The 27,040-nt window shown below is 37.3% G+C and overlaps 1 protein-coding gene across 3 annotated transcripts in view; it reads right to left on the bottom strand.

The window, feature by feature from the left end:
- Positions 1–1,976: 1,976 nt before the first annotated feature.
- Positions 1,977–27,040, bottom strand: part of LOC137250542 (small G protein signaling modulator 2) — a 198,772-nt gene continuing 173,708 nt past the window's right edge. For all 3 annotated transcript variants that reach the window (XM_067783527.1, XM_067783526.1, XM_067783528.1), the window contains exons 9-13: positions 25,949–27,026; positions 11,614–11,738; positions 11,377–11,556; positions 11,027–11,304; positions 1,977–2,496 (exon numbers count right to left, since the gene is read on the bottom strand). In XM_067783527.1, the coding sequence (XP_067639628.1) occupies positions 2,408–2,496; positions 11,027–11,304; positions 11,377–11,556; positions 11,614–11,738; positions 25,949–27,026 (1,750 nt within the window). In that variant the 3' untranslated portion in view covers positions 1,977–2,407. The remainder of the gene's footprint in view (positions 2,497–11,026; positions 11,305–11,376; positions 11,557–11,613; positions 11,739–25,948; positions 27,027–27,040) is intronic.

The raw sequence follows: 27,040 nt of genomic DNA, 5'->3' as shown, positions 1-27,040 counted from the left end.
TAAAATCTTCGTCGAAAGCCAGCAACCCGATACAAAGATGGTGATCTCGTGGCAATCAAGCGAACACAGTTCGGTGGAGGGCTCAAGCTAAAACCAAAATTTGTGGGTGCTTATTGCGTAAGTAAAGTAAAGTCTAATAACACATACGATGTTTCTCGAAGTGAAGGTGAAGGGTCTAGACAAACGACAACGTGCGCAGAGTATATGAAGCCATGGCCAAAGAATGGCATAATCAACGACACATTCGAGCCGAATGCTTATCTGGATGACCAAGTTGTGGGATGGCAATCCGTCAATCAAGCGAGTATACAAACAAACTCATATCATCACACACGAATGACAGCAGTTAGTTGATACGAGACAATTGAGACGACAAATTGAAAGTTTTTAACTCATCATCGACGACGTGCGCGAGAAGCTAAATATCTTGAAATAAATCATTTAATAGGTTTTCTTTATATTCAAATTTAATCATAATTTAATTAATAAATATTTAATAAATTTTCATACAATTAAATAAACATTTATAATTTGTAAAACAAGAAAATCCAGCTGAAATAAACACCTACACTGATATTTATGCGCCTTTTCTTAACTTTCGAATCGCCGAACTGTCGAATAAAAACTGCAAATATTCAGTATGGCAATACGGTCTTTATTTAGTACTTCACAATTACAATTATCGCGTGCTTCACTAATAGCGTGTTTAAATCAAGCCGATTCCTTATTCCTCAGCTTGCGCTACTTTTGTACTCTGTTGCCTCGTTGGCATATTACTCCAAACTTTTCGCGAACAGCTGCTTATTTATTTGTCCTATATGTATCTGGTATTTACCTTTTGTCTTCCAGTTATATGCGTGTGTATGTGTGAATAATAACTTCACCCTTAACTGCGGCCTACATGTATATACATATGTGAAATATTCTCTTTGCTGTTGGCATCGCTGTTTACATGCATATGTGGCTGCATGCTTGGGTATTTACATGCACATATGTGTGGCTGCTTGCTTTATTGTTTTTATTTAGTAGCAGCATTGTGATGAACCGAAATGCTAATATTTTCCACAATAGTTTACAAAAATTTCGCTTGTTGAATTTAATTGGCTCCAGTCTTACGACGTTTTTCTAACGCACGAAACCCTCAAAAAATTAAAAAGTCAATTAGAGAACGACAGTAAAAATTAGTTTTGAGTTGCGCCTGTGTATCTATTGATCGATATCCTTAAACAGTTTTGAGATGTGAAAACTTGTGATGCCTTACGTTCTTTCTTTAACTCTGTTTAGCTCCTTTGAAGTTCGTTTCTAACTGCCACTATTTTTCATATAGTACACGGTTAAAAGTTTTAGCCTAAATCTTAACTTTTTGCATATATGACTAACCCAAATTTGGTCTAAAAGTTAGATAATGCTGATTTTCTTAATAAGGAGTGAAAGAGAGAAACATTTTGAAAAGCAATATAAGAACGGTGAAGAGCGGAAACGTTGCTAATTGCACTGCTATAAAAATTCAATGTCATTTATCAAGTTCTATTTAACGCGCAAAAAAGTATTCCCCACAATTTGGATAAAAAACATAGAGTACATATTTACCAAAGTGTGTATAAAAATGAATACCAATAAAAAAGCAAAGCAAAGAGAAAAATTACAAAGCGTGCTGCGAGACATTTGTATAACTGTATGGATAGAGTTACCTGCCGTAATACTGTTATAGATATAGGTGTTTACGAGTGCAAAGCTCAATCCACGAGGAGCTAGCTGACGAAGAAGTGACATTCAGAAACCAGGAAGTGTAAACTTTTTGTTTTAGAAGCAGAAATGTATAGTAGAAGACTCTATTTTTAGATTTTTTAAACTTGTTTGGTTTTTTAACAATTTTGAGATTTTAGACCAGTTTTCCAAATAAGTTTAAAATTTAATCCGAAAAATATTAAACAGGTAGTAGTAAATTTATGTAGAGATTTCTATTTCAGTACAAAAAATGGTTTAAAATTTAAGCTCAAATTTGTGACCGCTTCCATACATAAAAATAATGCTAAAATAATAACAATAAAAATGTAGTAAAACTTATAATTGTTCCGTGTGTATGTTCATTTATCTAGAAGTGCTTTACATTACAACTTCTACTACATAGAAATATATGCCGCTACTTCTTTAACGTTCAGCTAATATTTTTACTATAAACTAATTTGTTGTTCTTTTTCTTTTTTATATATAAAAGTTATGCCAGTTACATATTTATTTGCTTATATTTTTAACTGAGTATTTTATATGTTACATACATAAGTATTTATATGTATATATGTGATGTGCTTGTTAGTATGTAGATTCATATGTATGTTTGTTTGTATGTATGTTAAGTTGTATATTAAATATTCGTTAGTTTATTTATATGACCTTTTTTTGTATTTTATTTGTTTTCAATTATTGTCTGCAATTGTAGTACAAGACTCCTGGACAATTGCAATATTGATTGGGCATCATGACGTTCAGCCATTTCTGAAAGAAAAAATAACAACAAATACCCAAATCAATTAGATCCAGCGCCAAATTATAAGATGGCTTTATTTAATTTATAGCGTTTTATTTTCTGAAATAAATTGTTGCCTAAGTAAATGGTAAAGCCTTAATAGAGTTACTCCTACCCCATGCGCAGAACGAAGCAATTTTGAACTCGTGAATGCGCAATCTGGGTAGGTGATTTGTGTACTCATATATTAACAGAGTATATGTGGAACTTAAGAGCGAATTGAGAGTTTCACAGAACTGCACTGCCACACCGCCATTTTATACAGGGTAAAAGTGTAACGCTTTTGCGTTGCGAGCAGGCAACAATTTTCCCAAAAGAACGAAATACCCCGTAAAGGTGTTGCCTGTTTTTTAGAATAGAACAACAACCCTTGCGCGGCGTACAAAAAGCGTAACACTGTAGCCAGAAAAGAAAACGCTATTAAATAAGTAATATAAAAATATAGGTAGGTACTTTGTATGAGGATGCAAAGTTTCGTATTTCAACAATATATGACGTAAGCGTATTTGATCAAATTTCAAGCTTCTAGCCGTTAAAGAGGGGGCAGAAATGACAGTTTACCTATATGGGGGATCGCTATGATTTTCTCAGGCAACAATATATGCTATATACGTAAGCATTTCCTGAAATTTGAAGCTTCTAGCGGTTAAAATGGAGTAGAAATTGCGAAAAGTTTTTTATCTGAATAATCGGTTGTAGGAGACATATTCTATATATAAGTCCGATCTCTTCGAAATTTTCAGGTAACAGTTTATGCTATATACGTAAGCATTTCCTGAAATTTTATGTTTCTAGCTGTTGAAATGGGTCAGAAATTACGAAAAGTTTCTTATCTGAACAATCGGTTGTTTGGGATATGTACTATACTAGCAGACCCGGCAGACATTGTTCTGCCCTAAATTTGGTTTATCTGCATATATTTTAATAAGCTTTTTCCTCTAACTCTGCCCTCCCCTCTATTCACTTTATCCTAATCCTTTTATTCACTCCACCCTCCGTCTTTTTCGCTTCATCTATCTCTATCTTCGTCTCATTCTATCTCTTTCTCAGTCTCCTTCTCTCTTTTCTCTTCTCTCAAGTTCTTTTCATTCTTCTTCATCCCATATTGCCAGTCCCAGAGCGTGGTATGTATTTTGTTCCAGTCACACTCCGAGTCTTAGTCCCGGTCCTAGTCTTAGTCCCTGTCCTAGTCCTAATCCCTGTCCCAGTCCGTCTCTGGTCTACTTCCTGGAAAAAAGGATCGTAAATCCTAATATAGGCAAATTTATATACCAAATTTCAGACAACTCGAATAGGACGTATGTAAATAGGTATGTGGGTATTATTAATTCATATCTTAATTTGGGCTTCGCATGCATATTTATTAGTTTTGCTAGGTTGATGCGGCTAAATCGAATATCACAATGAAAATTACTTTAAAGTTCTCAGCAACAGCTTTCATTTGATATCCATATTACACACACATTCTAGGGGCATCCGGGACCACATTTTGGCCTATATTTCGAGACCCCAGTCACCCAGCGGCATAAAACTTACTCTGTATTAAAACACACATCAATTGCTTTTATTTGATATCCATATTCTATAAACACATTCTACGGGTACCAGGGTCCACGTTTTGGCCTATATCTCGAGACCCCCTGTTCGTCGATCGCAACCAAACCTACGTGCAAACCACCGTGTGAGGTATATGCAATTTATGTGAAAGTCTGAACCAAATCGACCGGCGCATCTTTGATTCTATAAGCCTCACACAAACGGATATTCATTTTTATATATATAGATATATGACGGGTCTATAAAAATTGTTCAGCCAACAATGGCTGCCCTATGCGTAAGCATTCGGTGAAATTTGAAACCTCTAACTGTTAAAATGGGGCAGAAATTACGAAAAGTTTCTTATCTGAACAATCGGTTGTGGGGGATATATGCTATATGTACTACCGATCTCATTCATTTTTTCAGACAACAATATGTACAATATACGAGAGCATATGGTGAAGTTTGAAGCTTCAACCTGATAAATTGAGGAAAATATGATAAAAATCCTCTTTTCTGAAAAATCGGTTGTATGGGGGATATATGCTATAGTTGTCCGATCCGTTCGGTTCCGATAAGTGTCTAATAGGCCACTTAAATATACCCGCTCACCAAATTTTATCAAGATATCTCTAAAATTGAGGGACTAGTTTGCATACAAACGGACAGGCGAACAGACGGGCATGGCTAAATCAACTCAACTCTTCACCCTGATCATTTCGGTATACTTAATGGTGGGTCTATCTCTTTTCCTTTAAGGACTTACAATTTTGAGATTCGTGACAAAATTAATATACCATTTAATTTTCAGGATGCATATAAACCGCTTTTACTAAAAAAACTTGATTTCTGACTTCTCATTCGCCAGTTATCTCGAGGCTGTTTTCGTCTCTAAAGTTTTGAAAATTATTGATGAAACGTATATATAGTCACTTGTCAGACAAGAATCTGGATTATAGGGACTAGATCTGACTTTATTGGCAAATATTTTATATATATTATCATGATTCAATCACAAGAGGTTTGCTCGGCTGACAAATTTTTTGACAATTGCAGCCATTTTGTTCCCAAATCAAGTTGACTTCCGTTAACTGTGTTTGTTCTTTCCGATTTTTCGAAAAATATTAGTAGTAGAAATAGGAAGCAAATAGTTTACAAATTCCCGATAAGCACTGAACTGTATGATTCCTTAGAACAATCTTTTCAATTTTATGATGAATTCATTAACCATGCTATGATTTATTAGTGTGGATGAATATAGGTAATCTTTTGATGAAAATTAGGGACACCAAGAAATCGTGTACTTTCGTAAACCTATGAATATACGAAACTTAAACCAATTTAAAATTCATCGTTCAACGGCAAAAACTCGACTAGTGAATCGGTTCATGTAGAAATGTAATTAGTAAATAATGGAGAACCCATAAAGAAATTTACTCATTAACTTATTCAACATTCGTCTCAATTTAAGAATTTGGGGAGTCGTTTTATATTTGGAATATTATGTATATACTAGAGCTTACGATTTCTTCTCGAACACAAACGAGATTTTCGAGACCCGAGAAATCGAGAACTCGACTTCTGGCGAGATCCTCGTGTCTCGAAGTCCTCGTACATCTCGCGAGCTTCTCGACATTCTTACTTAATCGCTGTATGGACAGTATTTATACACTTGTTTTTTTTTTTACTTGTGACTTTTTTGTTGATTATATTTCTTCAGTGACATTTAACTCAAAACATATTTATACATATTTATAATACATATTTATACATGTAATTTTGTTTGCAATATTTTATTTTTCAACGAGACATCAAGAACACAGCTTCTCGTGAGATTCTCGAATCTCGAATTACTCGTAATACTCGCTGTATTCTCGTCTTTCAATTCAGTCACTCCATTGGCAATATTCTATACATTTCGGGGTTTTTTCTTGTGGTTTTGCGAACATGTTGGCTTGTGCTCCAGAAGAAATCGTAAGCTCTATATAAAACAGCCAATGAATCGATTAAGTTGAATGTCGAGAAGCTCGCAAGCCTTACAGGTAATTCGAGATTCGAGAATCTCACGAGCCTTAATTTGAGATTCGAGAATCTCCCGAGAAGGCGAGACTCGCGAGAAATCTCTTCTCAAACATGTTCCAGAAATCGTAAGCTCTAGTATATACTACTAAATTAACGGTTTATCCGGAACACTTCCATGAATACTTAAACGGAAAAGAGCTTTCCGCACAAAAGTTTAACCCTTTCGCGGACACACGAAATTTAGTAAATGTTATCAGAATGACACATGCATTTATTTGGCTTATAAAACCGATAATTGAATTCCGATTTCAGTTTTGGGTTTGTGGTTTATTGAATATTGAATTTTTACTCAAAACAAAAAAATTATAGTATGTCGACATACACCGACGTGTCCTAGTTAGGGATTTTGATTTGTTATAGGGACACGTCGGATATGCTCGACGTCGGACAGAGCCGACATGTCCTATTTCATGCAATATGATGTTACTGTGGGACACGTCGTCATTATCTGACAATAAAAGTGTATTTTTCTTTTTGTGTAATTAGGCTAAAATACAACAAATAATATGAAAGAATATTCAGTTTCATAGAATAAATGTTCATTTATTTAAAAAAAATAAAAAAATTCTATTCACAGTCCATTCATTTGGTTTTTGTGTACATAACTAAAATTAATGTTTTTAAAATAAGCAAAAAATAAAAATTAAAAAAAAAAATCGATTTCACAGTCAATTCATTTGGTTTTTGTGTACATATATAAAATTTATGTTTATAAAATAAGCAGGTTATATATCTCCAAATACTTTTAAACTAAAAACTAATATATACGAATAAAAAAAGGGAACCTAAAAAAGTTATTCTAGATTTGACGATTGTTGCTGGTGCCAATCAGTAAAACAATTGCCAACACATAGTCCAGGTTTTACTTCACAGCCAGCACATCGAACACTGGTTTCTTTACGAACGCAAATCTATCATAGCATATATCAATTCTTCTCTAAAAGTTAAAAATTCCATTTTTGATTTTGCCGGAAATCTTTTTTTGTACAACAAAAATGAATTGTGTACTGCCAAATCTAGCATTCGGAATATAACCTTTTTATACCACCGAATCGTCTTACGAGGACTTGAATAATAAGAATTCATTTGATCAGTGCGATCAACGCCTCCCATAAATTCATTATATCTTACAATTTCAAGTGGTTTTGACTTTTCTACCCCAAATCGGTTCTTTGTTATAACCATCCGTGGACTGTAGCCGGTGGTGATACATAGGACATCTCTTTAGTCGTACCGTTTTGATACATACACCTTTCCTTGTCTTTTCCAAATATACTGACATGTTCTGCCGGACATTGTCGCAGAGAATGCCGGGTGATAGTATAGTGCAGATTTCGAAAATAACTGACGAATCTTTGGTACTTTAATTTGCCCTTGAAGTAGACACAAACCTAAAAATTTTAACATTTCAGGACGATCAACGGGTGAAAATTTCATCATCCTTTTGAATCTGCTACCTCTCTGCTGGTTACTTAATTTAAGTCCGTATTCATTTGTACAGCTAATAAGTAGCTCCATGATGTTGTTATTAAATACTTTATTGAAGACATCAATTGGAGACGATGTGTCACTTATTTCGATTTTTATACCAGACGAAGTAGAATCGAAATTAAAATTTGGTATATCGCTAACCGTGTCATGCCAATCCTTGTCATTTTCATCCGCTTCTACATCGTCTGTTTCGGAATCAATATTTTCATCTGCTTCTACATCGTCCGATCCGGAGTCATTGGCTTCACCATCGCTGCCAATGCATGCACTTTCCTCATCACTATCAACGTCGTCGTCACTTGATGATGAATTTTCCATGACGTAGTCCGAATCGCCATCGCCGTCAGTTTGATACGGGTCCTCTTCTGACGAATCGTCAGTACAGCACTCATCAAACATTTTTTGTAAATGTTCTTGTTGTTTTTCGTGATCCATTTCTATAAGTTAATTTTTTTCAGTGTCAAAGCAAAAATAACACAGGGAAAAAGAAAGTAAACAAATAAAACTTACCAAAAATACTACGTCCTCACGCAATGACACTTTTTTTGCAACTGTGTAAAAATACAAATAAGTACGTCGGCTATAACCGACGTGATGTTTTTGTCCCACTCACGAAAATTTCCGTTATAGTTAACAAAAAAAAAAAAAACAAAGCAAATCGAATTGGGACACTAACTTAAATCTGATTGCTTCTGCATGGGCACACAATAAGCTACTACATACAAAACCAATGCAGTAGACGTCGCCTATGTCCGACGTGTTTATATACGATTTTTTTTCTATGTCGGCATATACCGACGTGTCCAATTTAAGCCATTCGTTGTGTCGGATTATGCCGACGTGTCCGCGAAAGGGTTAACTCTTCTGCCAAAGTCAAGGCCGAAACATAAAGTGCTAAGGCAATAAGTCATTTTTTTAATTTGTTTTGTTAGTTCATTGCGGCTGCTGAGTAGAGTATCACACGCTTCCAGCCGGTTCTATGTACCGGAGCGACTCGGGATTTTTCCCGACCAAGGGCTGTCATTTAATTTGTTGCTTCGTTGGTCATACCTATTGGATGGGGCGAATCACTGCTACAACAAAAACCACAGTAGAGTATCACCCCAGTTCGACATCGTCGTATCTTAAAATACTTTTCAAAAATTTCCATTTCAGGATTTGTCACAAAAACGCCCCATATCAGAATTAGGTCGAATAACGCCTTATCTCAGAATGAGTTTCGTTCATTACGGAGCTCTGTTGAAATCACTTCGTGATAGTTTCGGAGTTTATTTCGGTATCGTTCCAGATCTACTTCAGAACTATTTAGTGGTTATCTCCAGTTAATATCATGATTACTTGAGGAATCAATTCGTTGCTTTCTCCTTATCGTGTTCATGCCATTTCACAACCATTTTGTAATAATTTCGAGATCAATTCGGCACTATTTTTAGATATTTGTGTATAATTTCGGCATTGTTTTCGAATCATTTCGGGCTATTTTTAATTAATCTTGATTTTTTCGGGTTAATCTGTTTACCATTGTGGGGGCATTTCGTGATCGTTTTTTTTCAATTTGCTACTATTTCGGTATAATTTTTCTCGGATGATATTGGAACTATTTTCGGGAATACTTCATTGCAATTTGGGACTGTTTTATGAACCATATTGGGCTTATTACCAGATCATTTCGGGATTGTTTTCAAAATTACTTCGGCCCTAACTATGGATCAACTAGTAAGCTAGTGTTCCCAGGTCGCAATTGATTTCCTTTTTTTCAAACACATATAGCCAGTAGATTATTTCAGATAATCTGGCTGGGAAATTTCAAATTAAATCATACGAGGTGGATTGATTCTTGGTTCATTCGTTAACTTTGGGCCAATGCCGGATAATTTAAGGTAGTTTGAGAGCCATTACGACACAATTTAGGCCTAATTATACCTTTCATGAACATGAAATAGTATATTAACTTTGGTCCGATGTTTGTAACGTTGAGAAATATAGAAGATAGACTCACCATTACGTATACCGAATTGATCAGGGCGACGAACTGAGTTGATATAGCCATGTCCGTCTCTCCGTCCGCCCGTCTGTCTGTTTGAACGCAACCTTGAGATATCTCAATGAAATTTGGTACAAGGATGTATTTTTGTATTGTATAATACATTTGTCGGATCAGGTAGGATCGGACCACTATAACATATATCTCCCATACAACCGATCGTTCAGATAAGACGATTTTGGTCATTCCTCCCGCAATTTAGAAAGTATAAACGTGAAACTCGGTGATATATATTTTAATATATCATAGAAGATTTTCTGAAAAAATCACTTTGATCGGAGCTATATATAGTATATATCCCATACAACCGATCATTCAGATAGATTTTTGGCAATTTCTCCCTTAATTTCCAATATAAAAACGTTAAATTTGGTGATATTTATTCTAATATATCATAGAAGATTTCATGAAAAAATCATTTCGATCGGAGCTATATATGTATAATATATATCCCATACAACCCATCGTTCAGATAGGAAGATTTTTAACCATTTCTCCCTTAATTTCCAATATAAAAACGTTAAACTTGGTGATATTTATTCTAATATATCATAGAAGATTTCCTGTAAAAATCATTTCGATCGGAGCTATATAAAATATATATTCCATACAACCGATCGTTCAGATAAGGGGGTTTTTTGCTACTTTTATTTTATATTTATCTTAAAAATTGTTTAGGTATGTACATCTGTTCACTATATATTTCTTATCTAATACATCCGATTATTTGGAGATTACGAACGGGATAAGATTATTGTTCAGCCCCATTCATGAAAGGTATGAAGTCTTCGGCAGTCCCGTCCTTACTTGTTTTTAAACTGTTTTGGTACAATTTCTGGTCCACAACCGGATCAATTTGGCATTGTTTTCGGGATGTTGCCGGGATATTTCGAGGCCAATTCAGGACCATCTATGGATCATTTAGGATTATTTTCGGATTACTTCAAAACTGACTGAGTTATTTTTTTGATTATTTCGGAATCGTTTACTGGGTCTTTTGGCGCTCGTTTCAGTACTGATTCGTTTCGAAACCATGTTAAGGATCAAGCGAGGCCGTTTAATGTCTAAATTTCTTCGTGCGGACTGAACTGCTGGGAAAGGCTAGTAGGTGAATAACCACGAAACCTCAAGAAGCTTTAAAGGGGAGAATATCTTTCAAAGCTGTACGCAATTGTGCTAATATATTTTGAGGTAAGACTTTAGTTTTTTTTTTGTTGTTGTAGCGATAAATATATAGATCGCTCACGTTCCGGTAACAAGCTCCATTAAGGTACTAGCCCCCCCCCCCCCCCCCCCCCACATAGAAAAGGATAAACCAAAAATTATAATAAAAAATTGCTTACCGTTGAAGAATTTAATCACATCTGTGAAATCCATGCTATTCGAAAGAATAATCTCGCGATACGTTTCTAATAACGCCAAGGCCAAGAAGAGAACAAAGTGACTAGAAGCCACATACTTAGCAGCCCAAATCACTTCCCATGTAGCGAACACATCATCATAGACCAATTCACGTTTAAAATCCAGTAAAAACCAACGATAACAAAAGTAGAAATGTGTATAATCGCCATTTGAATCCATTAAGTCGTACATCTCTGAATCGAGTATTTGTATGAGGGAGCTATAAAGTATATACATATATGAAATTTGTATATTATTTCAATTTTACATATCTAATTAGTATAAAACTTACCGCATATTCGCAAAATGCATATCCATGGCACCGCCATTAGGAAAGTTTTCTATCATACGCTCCATTAATTTACAAAAACAACTGTAACATAAAGATTCATCATCGAATATAACTAACAACGGAGCAACTAAATCACACATGCCCTGCATGTAGCCAATATCCAAATGTTCCCAAACGTAACTGTAAATTATATTGGGTATACAGTAAATCTGATGACACTTAGACAATGAAACTTACGTCGATATAACATTTCGAAGTTTATCGAGATTCTCATTGGCAAAATACCAATAATTGCGATCGCAGCGTTGCACATCCTTTTCGATACGATGCAAATTCAAGCCAAATGATTCTAGTAATTCACTCTGAAAAAGAAAAGATTTAAGATTATATTAATATTTTTTCAAATGCATTATCCAATTTATCGTGTGCATGTTTTTTTTCTGATGTGCGTACAACATTCCGCTATCCTAAAATTCGCCACTCCATTTAGAAGACTTTGGTTTAACGAACGCTTTACGAATTTCTTGTGGGATGGGTTCAATAGCTCCTTGGCTAAAGATCATAAGACAAAATATACTGACCAATCCGACACTAATATTTAATAAAACTATAATTTATATTTAACGCACTTTCCCTGGTCACGAAATCAGGGAATATAGAGAGGATCACGCCTGTGCTCCTGAAGAACCAGTTGCAATTTGCAGCAAGAAGACTAAAAATAATAATAAGTATAATAATAAGTTCCGGGCCGAGGCGGAAAACAAACAGAAGAAATTTGCAAAAATACGCCAGGGACCGTGCTGCGTTTGCATAGAATATGTCTATGAAAAGGATTATTTTCTGACAAATTGAAAAAGGGCAGTTCGTTTAAATATGTAAGGGTAAAAATTTGCCATCAGCATATTGGCTGTAATGCATTCCCGATACAATTGGAAGACTTTTTGAGTTGCTCCTAAATCCACGCATTGCAGCCGCCATAACTACCCAAAAACCAGGGATTCAGACCTGAAAGATGTCCTCCATATACCAAACCTCAGACGACCCGGAGACCCCAGATCAATTTTTGGTTCTGATACATGGAACGTTAAGTCTTAAAGTTCTGTATAATCTATATATTAATACGCTAACAAAATTTCCATGCAATCAATTGACAGGCTGTTTCGCATACTTAGCATACGTATAATCATATAAAAGTTGTATGAATCGATTCGTATTGATCAGCCGCAGTGCATAGGCCTATTTTTGTTAACAAATATTACTCTATTTGTTTATAATTAATAGAAAAAGTTTTTTTGTAAATTCAAACAATTCATACAAATATCGTAATTCATTTTCGTGCACAAGCGCGCCATCTTTGGGAACAATTATCTAAGTGTTCTAATGCGAATTTCAAAGACCTAAACTTTATACACAAGCGCGCCGTCTTTGGGAACAATTATCTAAGTGTTCTAATGTGAATTTCAACTTTTATATATCCCCGCTAAATTCGAAAGCACGAACGTTTCACCTACATACAAATATGGTTCCCCATTGTTGCCACTTACCTATAATAGCCTCTACCAAAATCTTAAAAAATTGTAGCGTACCAAAAAATCTTAAATAGAATTAATTTTTGACCGGCCCATTTTTTGTGGCAAATTTCACTTACACGTAAATACATAAGTCTTTATTTAACAGATTTTTTGTTTTTTATTTTAGTTGTTTTCAAAAAAACATGAAATCACAAATAATGAGTTAACTTTTGCTGAAACTAACTAATTTATTTATAACAATTAATGGCAAATTTGACTCAAAATGTTTTTGCATCTGCAGATTTAATCCTTATTTTAGATAAAGTACGTCTTATACTGAACAAAAAAAAAAAGTTACAAAAATATAAGATTACGTTTTTTATATTCAGCCCAATTCTAAACGAAAATTCCGTGCGAGTTTTTTCCCTTCTCCCATTCCTCGTATTCTAAATAAAAATTTCTTGTGAGTTTTTTCACTTCTCCCTTTCCTCCTATTCTGAACAATGTTCGAAAAAGCGGAAACCGGTTATGGGAGAAAAGTAGGTATTATGAATGTGAGGGAGAGGGAGATTTTTCTGTCATTTCATAGGAGTTTTTTCACTAGTAAAAATAAAGGGAATGCATCAAAATGGTTAAAGGAAATTGGTTATTTTAAGAAAGAACACTTAATTTGTGCTAAAATATGTAGTTACATTCTACCACAATATTCTCACTGTTAATACAACAACAACAACCACAATATTCTTTATTTTAAGTCGAAAAATATATCATAAGCAACGGAAAAGCTCTTCGCATATTTGATGCAGCCATCCAGAAATTGCGCAAGGATTTTTTAAGAAGGCTTAAATAGATTTTGGAATATGATGAAAGACGAATTCAACTCGACTTGGCCGCCAGAAAATTGCTTTGCTGTATGGAAGCAGGCAACTCTGGCGGATTTGTGTTATCCCGCCGTCTTCTTATTATGCTCCTCTCCCTACAAAAAATTTGGTCACAAAACTTACCAACGCCCATGCAAATGTGACTATGAATATAACCTATGACTGTAAAATGACTAGTCAAATGACGTGGATTGACGCGAGCGTTTTTGCAGGGTCTGTTGCTGTTGCTGGGGCACCAATTCATTACTCATTTCAGTGAATACCACATGAAATGCAATAATGTGCATTGTTTATACCTTATTTCTTAATTTCAAACAAATTGGCAACAATAATTAAACTTTACAATTTTTTAAACAAAATAAGAAATACGCAACGAAATTTCAATTGACAAAACAGCTGACTTCGAAAATTCGAAATTCCTATTCCCCAATTATTCTTCTCCCTAGGAGAAAAGAATTGGAGGATTTTTTCCGCGGGAATAAAAAAATCCGCGAGAACAAAATTCTGCGAGAATATTTAGAATTGGTCTGATTGCCTTTTATGCTATTACGAAACAAAAAAACGTCCCAAAAACGTTTTTGATTTTAGGTTTTAGGTCAAAGCGGCAACCGGCATCATAGCGGCCGTTTTGCATAGGCAGTATATTACCCACTATATTTATTATTAGGCTAACTTTGTTGGATTATATATCCATTAATCGGATGCTTAGATCCCATTACCCTAATTTGTTTATGTCGCTTAAAGTTATGAAATCAATTTTATTTTAGTAAATATGATTGCGTGAATAATTTCAATGTTTTTGTTTGTTTTTCCTTTCTTCCTAATTTATTCTGCTTTGTTATATCTTAGTATTGTATTGTTCACAGACGATATTTTATCGTAGATATGGTCATATAAGTTACACGCATAGGTACCATAATACGGCACACCCTACGATCACGTTGCTAAGCATGTGACTTATTTAGTTCAACAGAATAAAGTCGCTGACGCGGCACACGCGCAACCATCGATCAGGTCACCTTACATTAGTTATGGGAATCGCACGCTAAGCATTTCCTGTTTACACAAGCGAGCAGTTCTGGGTAAAGCATGGGAACTGCAATGTAAACATTTTAGTTAATCTAAGAAGTTATTTAAGTAAGTTACAACGTATGTTTAGCGCAGTAGTTAATTAGCGTGCAAGTGGCACGAATAAATAAGTTGTGACGTTAATCTGAAATCGTTCTTTCTTTCATTTCACAAGTATCGGAGGACAGTGAGTTCCCCCGCACCTTTAATTTTTTACATCTCCCACGAGACGGGAGATAACTGGCGCCCGAGCTTCGGAGTACAGGGTTCGCGTCGCGTGTGTTAAGTGAAAAGTGCAAGGAAAATAGAGAAAATTGAAAATTCCCCAATCTAACAGGGAAAAGTGAAAGAGAAAGAGAGAAAATTGAAAATTCTCCAACCTAACAGTGAAAAGTGCAAGAAAAATAGAGAAAATTGAAAATTCCCCAATCTAACAGGGAAAAGTGAAAGAGGAAGAGAGAAAATTGAAAATTCTCCAATCTAAACGCGACAAGAATCCTCAAATGAGACATTGAATTGTGTAGGTCACACGTATATTTTCTTACAGTTCTTATCTTTTCAGCATACCTAATCATGAACGCCGACGAAATGAAGAAGTCGCTGACTGAAATGAATGGCGCCGTGAACGCCATCCTCGCTCAGCTGAGGAGATTCGAGGGTCGCCTCAAAAGCGTAGAATCGACGAACGCTGACGAGTCCATACAAGGACTTAGCCAAACTCTAGAGAGACTAGAAAGTAGGGTAGAAGAGGTTCATCGGCAATCTGTCGATAGTGAGGCAACACCAGTAGAAGAGCCGCTTGTGACTCCTCAGACGGAGGAGGACCTCAAAGAAATAGCAAGGTTACCAGATTGTGTGAAAGAACTTCAAGTGTTTGATGGATCTCGGGAGCACTATACATCCTGGATCTATAGTGTAGAGCAGGTTTTAAGTGATTATAAGCCCGTTCGGCAAAAGCCAATATATAGGGCAATTTTAAGGCACATAAGATGCAAGATTAGGGGAGCGGCATATGCCGCCTTGGTGTCTCACAATATTTTAGATTCGGATTGGAAGAAAATCAAGGAGATTCTCTCCTTGCATTATGCGGACGTTAGGGATATCGAAACCCTTGATCAGCAACTTACCCTCATGACCCAGGGGCGGCAAAAGTTGTCCGAATTCTATGCCCAAATAAACAAACAATTGTCACTCATGATAAATACAATAAGCACTGATAAATATGTGCACACAGAAACGGTTAAGGCATTGGCCGAGGCACATAGACGAAGAGCATTGGATGTCTTCATCAGGGGGCTAAACGGCGACTTGCCGACCTTGCTTCTTATGCAGAAGCCAAAATCCTTACCTGAGGCATATTCGTCATGCCTCACGTTCATGAACGTGGATCGGCGAAACGCTATTTACCGCCCCCCACAGGTATTAAACAGAAGTGGCCGAATGTTCGGCGATTCGTACCAAACTCCATCACACCGTTATTTTCCTCGCGGCAGCACAGACTACTCTGGCACATCGCAGAATCCAGCCCCGAACCATTCAAGGTACAATAATGCAACCCACTCCAATGGGAGCTTTATAGACCGACATCAAAATCAGAGGGGATTCAACTCCCCATACGCCAGGTCAGGGCAAACCAGGAATAGCCACCAATCTGCGCAAAGCTGGCGCAACAACAGTGACCCCCCCGGATGCCGGTGCATCCTCTCAAACCCGCCAGACAGGAAATTCCAGGTTCTCTAGGTACGACGGGCCAAAGAAAAGTCAGTTTCCAACAAAATTTTCAAACAACGAAACAAACAAGAAACAAAAATTGTTTCATCTGGTGGCCGTAGACGAAAAGGAGGGAGAAGATGTTCCAATGAACAAAAAGATTCGACAATTGACCAACTAAATTTTACAATGGGAGCCTCGTGTCCGGCGTACCATATTTAGAGTACGTCACTCAGGGTCAAGGTATATTAGAGTTCTTAGTTGACACCGGCGCAAATAAAAACTACAATAGCGAGCGCGTAGCCTTAAACACTACCCCAGCGGAAAAACCATTCCATGTAATCTCGGCGGGGGGTAGAATCAAAATCGACAAGAAGGTTTGCGGAAACTTTTTTCAGTTTGTTGGTAGGGATCTGCCGACTACATTCTTTGTCCTTCCCGGTCTAGAATCATTTGACGGGATAATAGGGGATGATACTCTCTCAGAAATTAAAGCGGTGTTAGATAGGGAACTCAATACCCTCATCCTTAAACCAGACATCCTTCTGCCTCTTAAGCGAAAGACTGCGCAACAAGTTAACTCCATTAATATAGTCATCCCCCTTGACAACTATGTCACCGAACATACGAAAAGTAAGCTATATGGAATACTAGAAAAGTACGAAACTTTATTCGGTCCAGTCGACCAATCCACGGAAATTCAAACCAACCTCCAGGCTGAGATAAAAACAGTAACCGAAAACCCCATCTACACCAAAAGCTATCCCTACCCCGTCAATATGCGTGGAGAGGTCGAAAGACAAATTCAAGAACTGCTTTCACAAGGCATCATCCGTCCGTCAAAGAGTCCCTATAACTCCCCCCTATGGATTGTCCCAAAGAAATCCGGCTCGGATGAAGAAAAGAAATACCGGATGGTCATTGATTTTAAAAGGTTAAACGCCGTAACGATTCCCGATACATATCCCATCCCGGACATCAACGGGACTATTGCCAGCCTTGGCGAAGCCAAATATTTTACCACACTGGATTTAACGTCAGGATTCCATCAAATCCCAATGAAAAAGTGTGACATCCCTAAAACGGCATTTTCCAACATGAATGGAAAATATGAATTCCTGCGACTTCCTTTCGGGCTAAAGAATGCGCCCTCTATCTTCCAAAGAATGATAGACGATGTCCTCAAAGAATTTATAGGTCGAATTTGTTTTGTATATATCGACGATATAATTATCTTCAGCAAGGACGAGGCCACCCATTTGGAGGACATCGAAACAATTCTTTTTAGACTACTAGACGCGGGAGTTAAAGTTAACCTCAAAAAAACACAGTTTTTAAAAAGAAGCGTTGAATTTCTGGGATATATAGTAACCTCCGAAGGAATCCTGCCAGATCCTAAGAAAATAAATTCGATAAGAAATCTGTTGCCACCCTCAAATCTAAAAGAGCTCAAAAGTTTTTTAGGTTTAACTTCTTACTATAGGAAATTTATTCGGGACTACGCCAAAATCGCGAAACCGCTCACTAACCTCACAAGGGGTGAACACGCACAAGTTAAGGCTACGCAGTCCAAAAAAGTGCCAATATCACTAGACAGGGACGCCCTTAGGGCATTCGATGACCTTAAGGAAATGTTGACAACCTCAGAAGTCCTAACACTTCCCAACTTCGAAAAAACCTTTAACTTAACAACAGACGCCTCAGACTACGCTATTGGCGCGGTATTGTCGCAGGACTATAATGGTAGAGACAAGCCAATTGCGTTTATATCGAGAAGCTTAACAACCACAGAGGAAGGGTACGCTACAAATGAAAAAGAGATGCTCGCCATCGTTTGGGCGTTAGACAATCTGCGAAATTACTTGTATGGTGCCAGGAAAATACGTATATTCACCGACCACCAACCACTAACTTTCTCCCTCAGCAATCGCAACTACAATGCTAAGCTGAAGCGATGGAAAGCCCGGATCGAAGAGTACAATTATGAACTTATCTACAAACCCGGAAAATCTAACGTCGTGGCTGATGCCCTTTCTCGTCTAAAAACCCAAGTAAACCAATTGACGAATTCAATGCCGCCCACATCCGAGGTCGGTAGTCAGAATGCAACCATGGTATCAGATTCCGATACAGTCCATAGCGCAGAACAGGATAACACAGACCTGATCCCCTTCGTGGAAGTACCACTAAATGTTTTCAGAAACCAAATTGTGTTCGGGGCAGACTTCAAATCTACGAAGAACCGCACCCTGGACACTCACGCCACTACGTAGGGATAGAAAACATTAGTGAAAACGAACTAATTAGCATCTTGAAAGAAAAACTGAGCCCAAATGTCATCAATGGTATCAAAATACCGGAAGATCAGTTAGGTCTATTACAGAGAGTTTTTTTAGACCATTTTACCAACTACAAGGTACGAATAGCGCAAACCCTTGTGGAGGACTTAAGAAATCCAGATAGTGTGTGTGAAGCAATAGCAAAGGAGCACAAGAGGGCTCACCGTAATGCCACGGAGAATAGGAAACAACTTCTCGAGCGTTGCTATTTTCCCAAGATGAGCAGTCAAATTAGGAAATATGTACTGGCTTGTGAGACGTGTAGACTCAGTAAGTACGACATGCACCCCCATAGGCCAGAATTACAGGCTACACCAATCCCATCGCGACCATGCGAGATCCTTCACTTAGATATATTCGAAATTCAAGGGGAAACATTTTTAAGTTGCATCGATAAATTTTCTAAATTCGCAAAGCTTTTTCACATCAGAAACAAAGGAACCCTGCACCTTAGGCAAAAAATAGTGAAACTTCTGCACTATTTCACCACCCCTAGAATTTTAGTCACTGATAACGAACGCGGATTGATTAGCCCTGTTATACAAAGCTTGTTAGAATCTCTAGGAATTCAGCTTTACCGCACCCCAACTCAGAGGAGCGAGGTGAACGGCCAAATCGAGAGATTTCACTCTACGTTACTTGAAATTTTTAGATGCCTAAAGGCGGAGACTGAAGCCCTCAGGACCAAGGAACTTGTTATCATAGCTGTAGATCGCTATAATAATTCAGTCCACTCGGTAACGAACAAAAGACCAACAGACATATTTTTTAATCGCTCACAAGCCTCCAACTTCCAATAACTCCTTGACCAGAGCAGAAAAATGAATAGCCAAATTAAAGCACTATTGAGGGAAAAGCAAATGGCTCAGATAAAAAGACACAATAAAAAAAGGATGCTACCAGAGCGTTATGACGAAAATGACGTCATATACGTGAAGGATAAGCAAATAAAGGGGAAGCAAAAACCTCTATACAAGAAAGAAATCGTTTCAAAAGACAATAAAGTTTCAGTCACCACACTTAGTGGGAAAAAAATTCATAAACTCCACATTAAAAATATAAAAAGAAGGGGACAAACTGCCCCCACACAATAAAACAAACAAACATACAAGAAACATGAAAAGAAATTATAAAAGATCTGGCACCAAGAGGGAGTTTATCTAACAAAAGCGGGCTTGTAAGTGGGACAAATCGTGCCTTAGTAGGCTCGTAGTGCCATCGAATTTGACAAATGGCTACACTACTTCCAAACGGGATTCTGGCGATCTCCCCATAGCTGGTTCGAGAAATGTTAACACCTCTGGTCCAGGAGAAAAACGAAAAATTTGAGCTTATGCGCCTAATCCGCTAAGCAAATATTTATTTAATTCTCTGCGCCTAATCCGTAGATGAAACAGAAAAAATTTGAGCTTATGCGCCTAATCCGCTAAGCAAATATTTATTTAATTCTCTGCGCCTAATCCGTAGATGAAACAGAAAAAATTTGAGCTTATGCGCCTAATCCGCTAAGCAAATATTAATTTAATTCTCTGCGCCTAATCCGTAGATGAAACAGGAAAAAATTTGAGCTTATGCGCCTAATCCGCTAAGCAACTATTTAATTCTCTGCGCCTAATCCGTAGATGAAAAAGAAAAAAAGAAAAATTTGAGCTTATGCGCCTAATCCGCTAAGCAAATGAATATTTAAAAAAATAAAATAAAAAAAAAAAAAAAAAAACAAAAAAAAACTTAAGCTTATGCGCCTAATCCGCTAAGCAAAAATAAAACAATTTTTTTTTTTTAACAAAAACAAATAAACAAATAAAAATATAATTAAAATATTAATCCAATGAAAAAGGATACAAAAAAAAAGACAACCAAAATTTTTCACCTTTTTAATTTTCCTAATTTTTTGTTCCCTTTTTATTTTTGAAACCCTTTGTAATAACAGTATAAAGCAAAATTTTTAAATTTTTTTTTAATCTTCCCCACTAATAATAATTTGTAAACCACCGACACATTAACAAATTAACATCGCTAGAAAGGCGAAAATCCTAAACTAAAACAGTAACGCTAGTTTAATGATAATCAATCTAATCTTAAGAATTCCGCTTACTAATAATACTTTTCTACTATCAATAACATTTTTTTCTTTTTTATTAAATAGATAACCGTAACTTAGTACTTAGAACATAACAACTACTAACTACATTAAATTAGAATTAACATCTTGCGTTGCAGATTCCCACTGCTGGCATCAGCCATCAGCGCACTACACATATTCAACTACAAGGCCCCAATAATAACCATCCAGAGCGGGGATGGGTGGATCATAGGGGGCTCATTCAAACTCATACACGTCATCGACCTACAAAAGTACACGACGATGGTGACTCAAATGGATAAATTAGCAAGTCATCTAATCAAACGAACCGACGAGCAACTCTTAGCCCAGCACTACATCAACCAAACACTCGAACGAATCGAAGAGTTGATGGGAAGCACAAGCAAGACTAGAGTCACCCGATCCATTAACTGGATTGGGTCAGCATGGAAATGGCTGGCAGGATCGCCTGACGCAACAGATTGGAATAACATCCTCCACAGCCAAAACCAGATAATAGCGAACAACAACCATCAATATAAGGTCAATAGAAAGCTATTCACAACCACCGAAGAAGTATTGAAACGAATTGAAGAAGTGGTGAACCGCACCAACTACGTAGTAAAGGAAACAGAAGGAATCGAATTCGAGCAAAGCGCACTTCGCAACATCGTCCTCATTCGTGAAGAGGTCAATGAATTTGTGCGAGCATGTCAATTGGCAAAGCGAGGAATTGTTAATACCAACTTGCTAGACATAGACGAAGTGAACCAAATCCTATCCGAAACAGAAACCCTCCCATACCAGAATGTAATCGAGGCAATCGAATATGGCCAACCATCGGTCCTCACAAACGGGACACTTCTACTCTACGTCCTATCGATGCCGAAAGTGACGGCCAGTAAATACAATCTTCTGATTACCCGCGCTGGAATCTACGCTGGTAAACAAGTGGACTTACCGTTCGACAGAATGCTGGTCAATCAAGAGGAGACATACGGGTTGACGAAGGATTGCATGGTTATCGGCTCATCCACAGTATGCAGCTCCGAGTCCTTGATTGCGTTGGAAGAAAACAGCTGCCTGCCACGACTCTTAAAAGGTGGGGCTGCTAGTTGTCAATTTATTAGACGAAACGTATCCCGTATAGAGCTGGTAAACGAAAACACCATTTTCATTTCAAACTACCAGGGCATAATAAGGAGCAACAATGCCACAATTACTATTAATGGCACATACGTAATTCAATTCAACAACGAGTCAATCAAGATTGGCGATCAGGAATTTTCCAGCAATGAAGCTATTACCGCACACGCCCTCCCAGCCGTACTTTCTAACATAAAAAATCATACCATGAAAGTCAACTTGGAGTACATCCACGACATCACAATGGAGAATGTTAAGTATCTAGGCTATGTCAATGAAAAAATCAATTTTTCTATCGTTACAGAAGCTATCTCGATTTGCGCAATAGCCCTTATTGCCGGATCGCTGTGGAGATGTTACACAAAGAAACTAGACCTTCCACCGGTTCAAATTCCAACGCATTGGACGGGAAACATTAGCATAAATAGGACCCCCAAAGGCAAATCTGCACCTGCATTTTATCGCTCAGATCCTAGCCTGCCAGTCACAAGCGTCAGTACTAAATCATCACCAGAAGGCCGCAATCACTCCTTACAAAATTTCTCCCCCTCGCGCTTTTCGACATTTGATCTACGAGACGCAGATCTTTAAAGGGGGAGGAGTTACACGCATAGGTACCATAATACGGCACACCCTACGATCACGTTGCTAAGCATGTGACTTATTTAGTTCAACAGAATAAAGTCGCTGACGCGGCACACGCGCAACCATCGATCAGGTCACCTTACATTAGTTATGGGAATCGCACGCTAAGCATTTCCTGTTTACACAAGCGAGCAGTTCTGGGTAAAGCATGGGAACTGCAATGTAAACATTTTAGTTAATCTAAGAAGTTATTTAAGTAAGTTACAACGTATGTTTAGCGCAGTAGTTAATTAGCGTGCAAGTGGCACGAATAAATAAGTTGTGACGTTAATCTGAAATCGTTCTTTCTTTCATTTCACAAGTATCGGAGGACAGTGAGTTCCTCCGCACCTTTAATTTTTTACATCTCCCACGAGACGGGAGATAACTTATATATTCATGAAATGGAGTGTTTACAAATTTAATACAAATTAATTACGTACATAGATCTCAATGGGAAACCCAACATTAAATATCCGAATATTAGAATCTTCATATTTCCACAATGATCACATTAAAACCCGGCCAAAAGTCTAAGTGCACTTATCGCGTTTTTATATGGAGCTGTTTGTTCACTTCACTTAATTTTTTCGCAATTTAAGTACTTTATTCTTTTCTTTAATTAAACATTTTTTAGTAAACTCTGCTTTCTTTCTCATTACATAATTTTTTTATATTTTTATTTTATTTTTTATGAAGGTATCCTCTATTCTACTCGAAAGTTTTGTTTTGTGTCACACTTACATATTAGATATGTATTTACATAAAATTAAACGGGTGGCGTGAAATAGGCTAAATTCCATTAGCAAATTTCTTCGTTTTTAACTAAAAGTTCATGTTTTTTGAATTATAATACTATTGAAGTAAATGGGCGATATATGTATATGGGTGATATAGGCCTACTGGGGAACCGAGCTCCCAAAACTAACTTCGGTAGCGCGCCAACGGGGATCTTCCGGATGTAGAAAGACCTATTTTTCAATTCAATTTCAAGTAATTTCACCATAATTCTATGTCAATTTCATTTGATTTTACATAATTTTTATATTTTGGTTTAAGGAGCTCCATACCAAAACGTTATAATTACGTGTGAAAAGTTTGTAGAAAATTTAAGAAAATACAATCAAAAAATACAAAGTCTTAGATCAAATTCAAAATTTTAAAGAAAAAGTTAAGTAAGTTAGACCAGTTTGCTATATTTCCAACACTTGATGCATAGACTGAGTTGAAAAAAATACACGTTGGAATTTCGACCACAGGCGATACTAGTATATTATTAATCGGATATACATACAGCATTACTGCAGTCATTACATCCTGAAACACAAAACATGATCGCTGAAAGATACTGATCTCCTGAAGGGGTGACTAGAATTCCGCGGACTTCATTTGTCAGCAGAAAAATAACAGAACTGATACTTCTTACAAACAAGCAGGTACCGGCAAAAGTTTCTTTCGAATAATTTTCTGAAAATATATGTAGCCTCTAAGATATTCAAAGATGGTCCCATATACTACAAGAAGCCAGTTCAGAAGGCAGAAGAGGAATGTAGAAAAGAACTTTGCGTATTTAACGAAAAAATCAAAGAATCTCCGAGAGCGGGGAAATTTCTCTCGGAAAAAAGTTTTGCCCTTCTTGTTTCAGGAGAAATCATGGTCTAACAGCTCCGCAGATACAATTAAGCTGTCTGTAAAGACGTACTTCCCAGGCTGTGGTTTCGGTCAAATGAAGTCAAAAAAGTTTAGCGGGGTATTACCCTCTCTTCTGCTAATAAATTATTCCAAAAATAAAGCCAATTTTACAAAAAAATTAAAAAAAAAGAAACAATAATTATCATAAAAATTTTTTTTCTGGCCTTGAGCTCGAATCGAACCTGGAATCCTTTATCAAAAGGCCGATAAAAGAAAACCAATTATAATTCCAAATAAGTTTGTTCAATAATTTTTCAGTTTGCAGCTCCCCAGGTGCGGACGCAGTCTTCCAAGCTTCGATGCTACAGGAACCTGCCCTGGCTGGAACGTTATGTTCTGCATTCGACTAAATCGTGTTTTCCCGAATGAAGAGAGATACCATTGTAGGCTTCATTTCAAAGGTTTAAAAGAGGGGCCAGGAAAGGCACATTTGTTTTAGACATTTGAACCTTTCGTCGTTTTCTTCAACACCACTCGAGAGTATGCTGAACGTCCATATTTGGAGTAGATCGAATACTCCGGACTGAACGAGAGTGTATCAATCCAAGTTTTAAACTATCGACACATGTGAAGCATAACTGGGTACAAACAGTACCGGTAAGAGGGCAGCCATTTTCTCCGATAGCCAGTCGGCTCTTCAAGTTCTCGAGCCAGCAACGATAACATCAACTCAGGTTGGTTGGTCCCTTATAGAAGCGGGCCTTTGATCTGAGGAGTCGTCATAGAGTTTCCCTGATTTGGCCACATTTGGTGTTCATGCAGTGTCAATCAAATGGCAGGTACAATCTCCCAGGGGCGGAGAAAACAGTGGGCTACTTATTATGCGACTGTTCTTCGCACTGTTAAAGCAGAAGGAAGTTTGTTGTTAAACCATTTTTTCAGGGCCTCCCTCTCAAATTTTAGAGCTCAACAAGTAGGACATAGTGGGGATTCAAGTAGTTGATAAAATCAATTACAATTGTCAACCTCACCTACGCGAGGCGAATCCTGTTACAAATATGCATGTATTATACACATATTTAGCAGGCGATGCCCTGGCGCCCCATGCTCCCTACAGGATCTATATTCGGAAAAGGACCATCAGCATCGATAATAATCCTCAAAACATTCGCTACAATAAAAGCAACAACATGGACATAGTGGAACGCTATCCCCCCCAGAGCTGATGAGCAATCCATGCTAATATACGCCATCGAGTTTTGAGTATGTATCTGTACACTAAACAAACAGCTAAGATGGTGACCTTATTTTACCACTTCGTGCCAGGTTCAACCATACAGGTGATCACCGGAACAATCCCCATCTACCTATAAGCGAGGAAGGAGATTAGACGGAAAGCCGCTGGCAATCATCGTCCCACTATTTTAATTATCTGGTCGAGATATTAAGTAATGATACCGTTAAACTCACATGGTATGACAGATCAATGGCGACAAAACTTTCCCACTTGTAGTACGATCGACCCAACGGCGGATTCAATACCTAAAATCACACACATAATTCATATTCCCTACTCACACTATATACACCACCATTACTGCTGGCCGGTGAGACACATGCCGACTTTGGCTCTTGTAGTGCATCCAATGAAGCGACAACAGTGATATCTTCATTCATAGGTGAGATAAGACTTGTTTTACGTGAAGTTTCATCAGTGAGTTCCTCATCACATTGCAAAAGATCTAACGATGCTGCTTCAGTTATAATTACTGCATGCATTGGAATTGATTCAGCATCTCTCGTTTGTATGACATTGATATCGATGCCAAACTCATCGGTGGTACGACGTAAATCATCAGCGCTATGAAATTTATTTACTTGCAAAGATATGTCTTCCTCTTCCTGTTCCACATCTTCTATATGAGCACTGAAATTCACAATGTCTGATTCGGCTACTGCATTTATTGGTGTAGTCATATCGATTATATCAGTAAACTCATTACCCACAGTCTCATATGAAGAGGTAGAGGGAGAACTTTTAATACTCAACAAAATTATACCGCTAGCATGTTCCGGCGTTAAACCCGCCTCAACTTCAGCGTCAGCAAAGCAATTCTCTTGTAGAGAGAGTAGTTCCATTGCATTCATACTTTCTAATTCCACAACAATATTTTCACTTTGCTCAACCACTAATATTTCGTTGTTATCATCGTCGTCGTCGACTTCATCATTGTCATTCGTTGCTTCATTGGGTTCAACTTCTTCCTCTTCTTCTTCTACATTACCCGAATCGGTGGTGCTACTATTCTTGGGTTTCTTATCTACTTTACAGTATATTGTTGTACGTTCTTCCTCGTCGTATTTTTCGATTGGTGTTTCCTCATCAAAATCTGCAGGATCAGACATATCTGAGAAATCATTATCTTCAAATACATCATTCTCCACATCTTCACCATCCATTTCATGCTGACGATAGACATGTTTGCCTGCTCGTATTCGTTTCTCAGCCGACAATTTGGCCACAGCCTGCGCATTTTTCTCTTTCTCACGTTGGCGCACAATTGCCTCGACCGCCAGCCATTCGCTCATCGTTGTTTCATAGTAATGCTTACAGGTATCATCGTATTTCTCGCGTTCATCGGGTGTGGAACCAAAGCTAAAGATTTTGAG

Source organism: Eurosta solidaginis, chromosome 4 (assembly GCF_040869045.1).
Source record: "Eurosta solidaginis isolate ZX-2024a chromosome 4, ASM4086904v1, whole genome shotgun sequence".
In the NCBI taxonomy this organism is placed as follows: Eukaryota; Metazoa; Arthropoda; class Insecta; order Diptera; family Tephritidae; genus Eurosta; species Eurosta solidaginis.
Note: the sequence above shows the minus strand (reverse complement) of the source record. Positions and strands in the feature narration are given on the sequence as shown.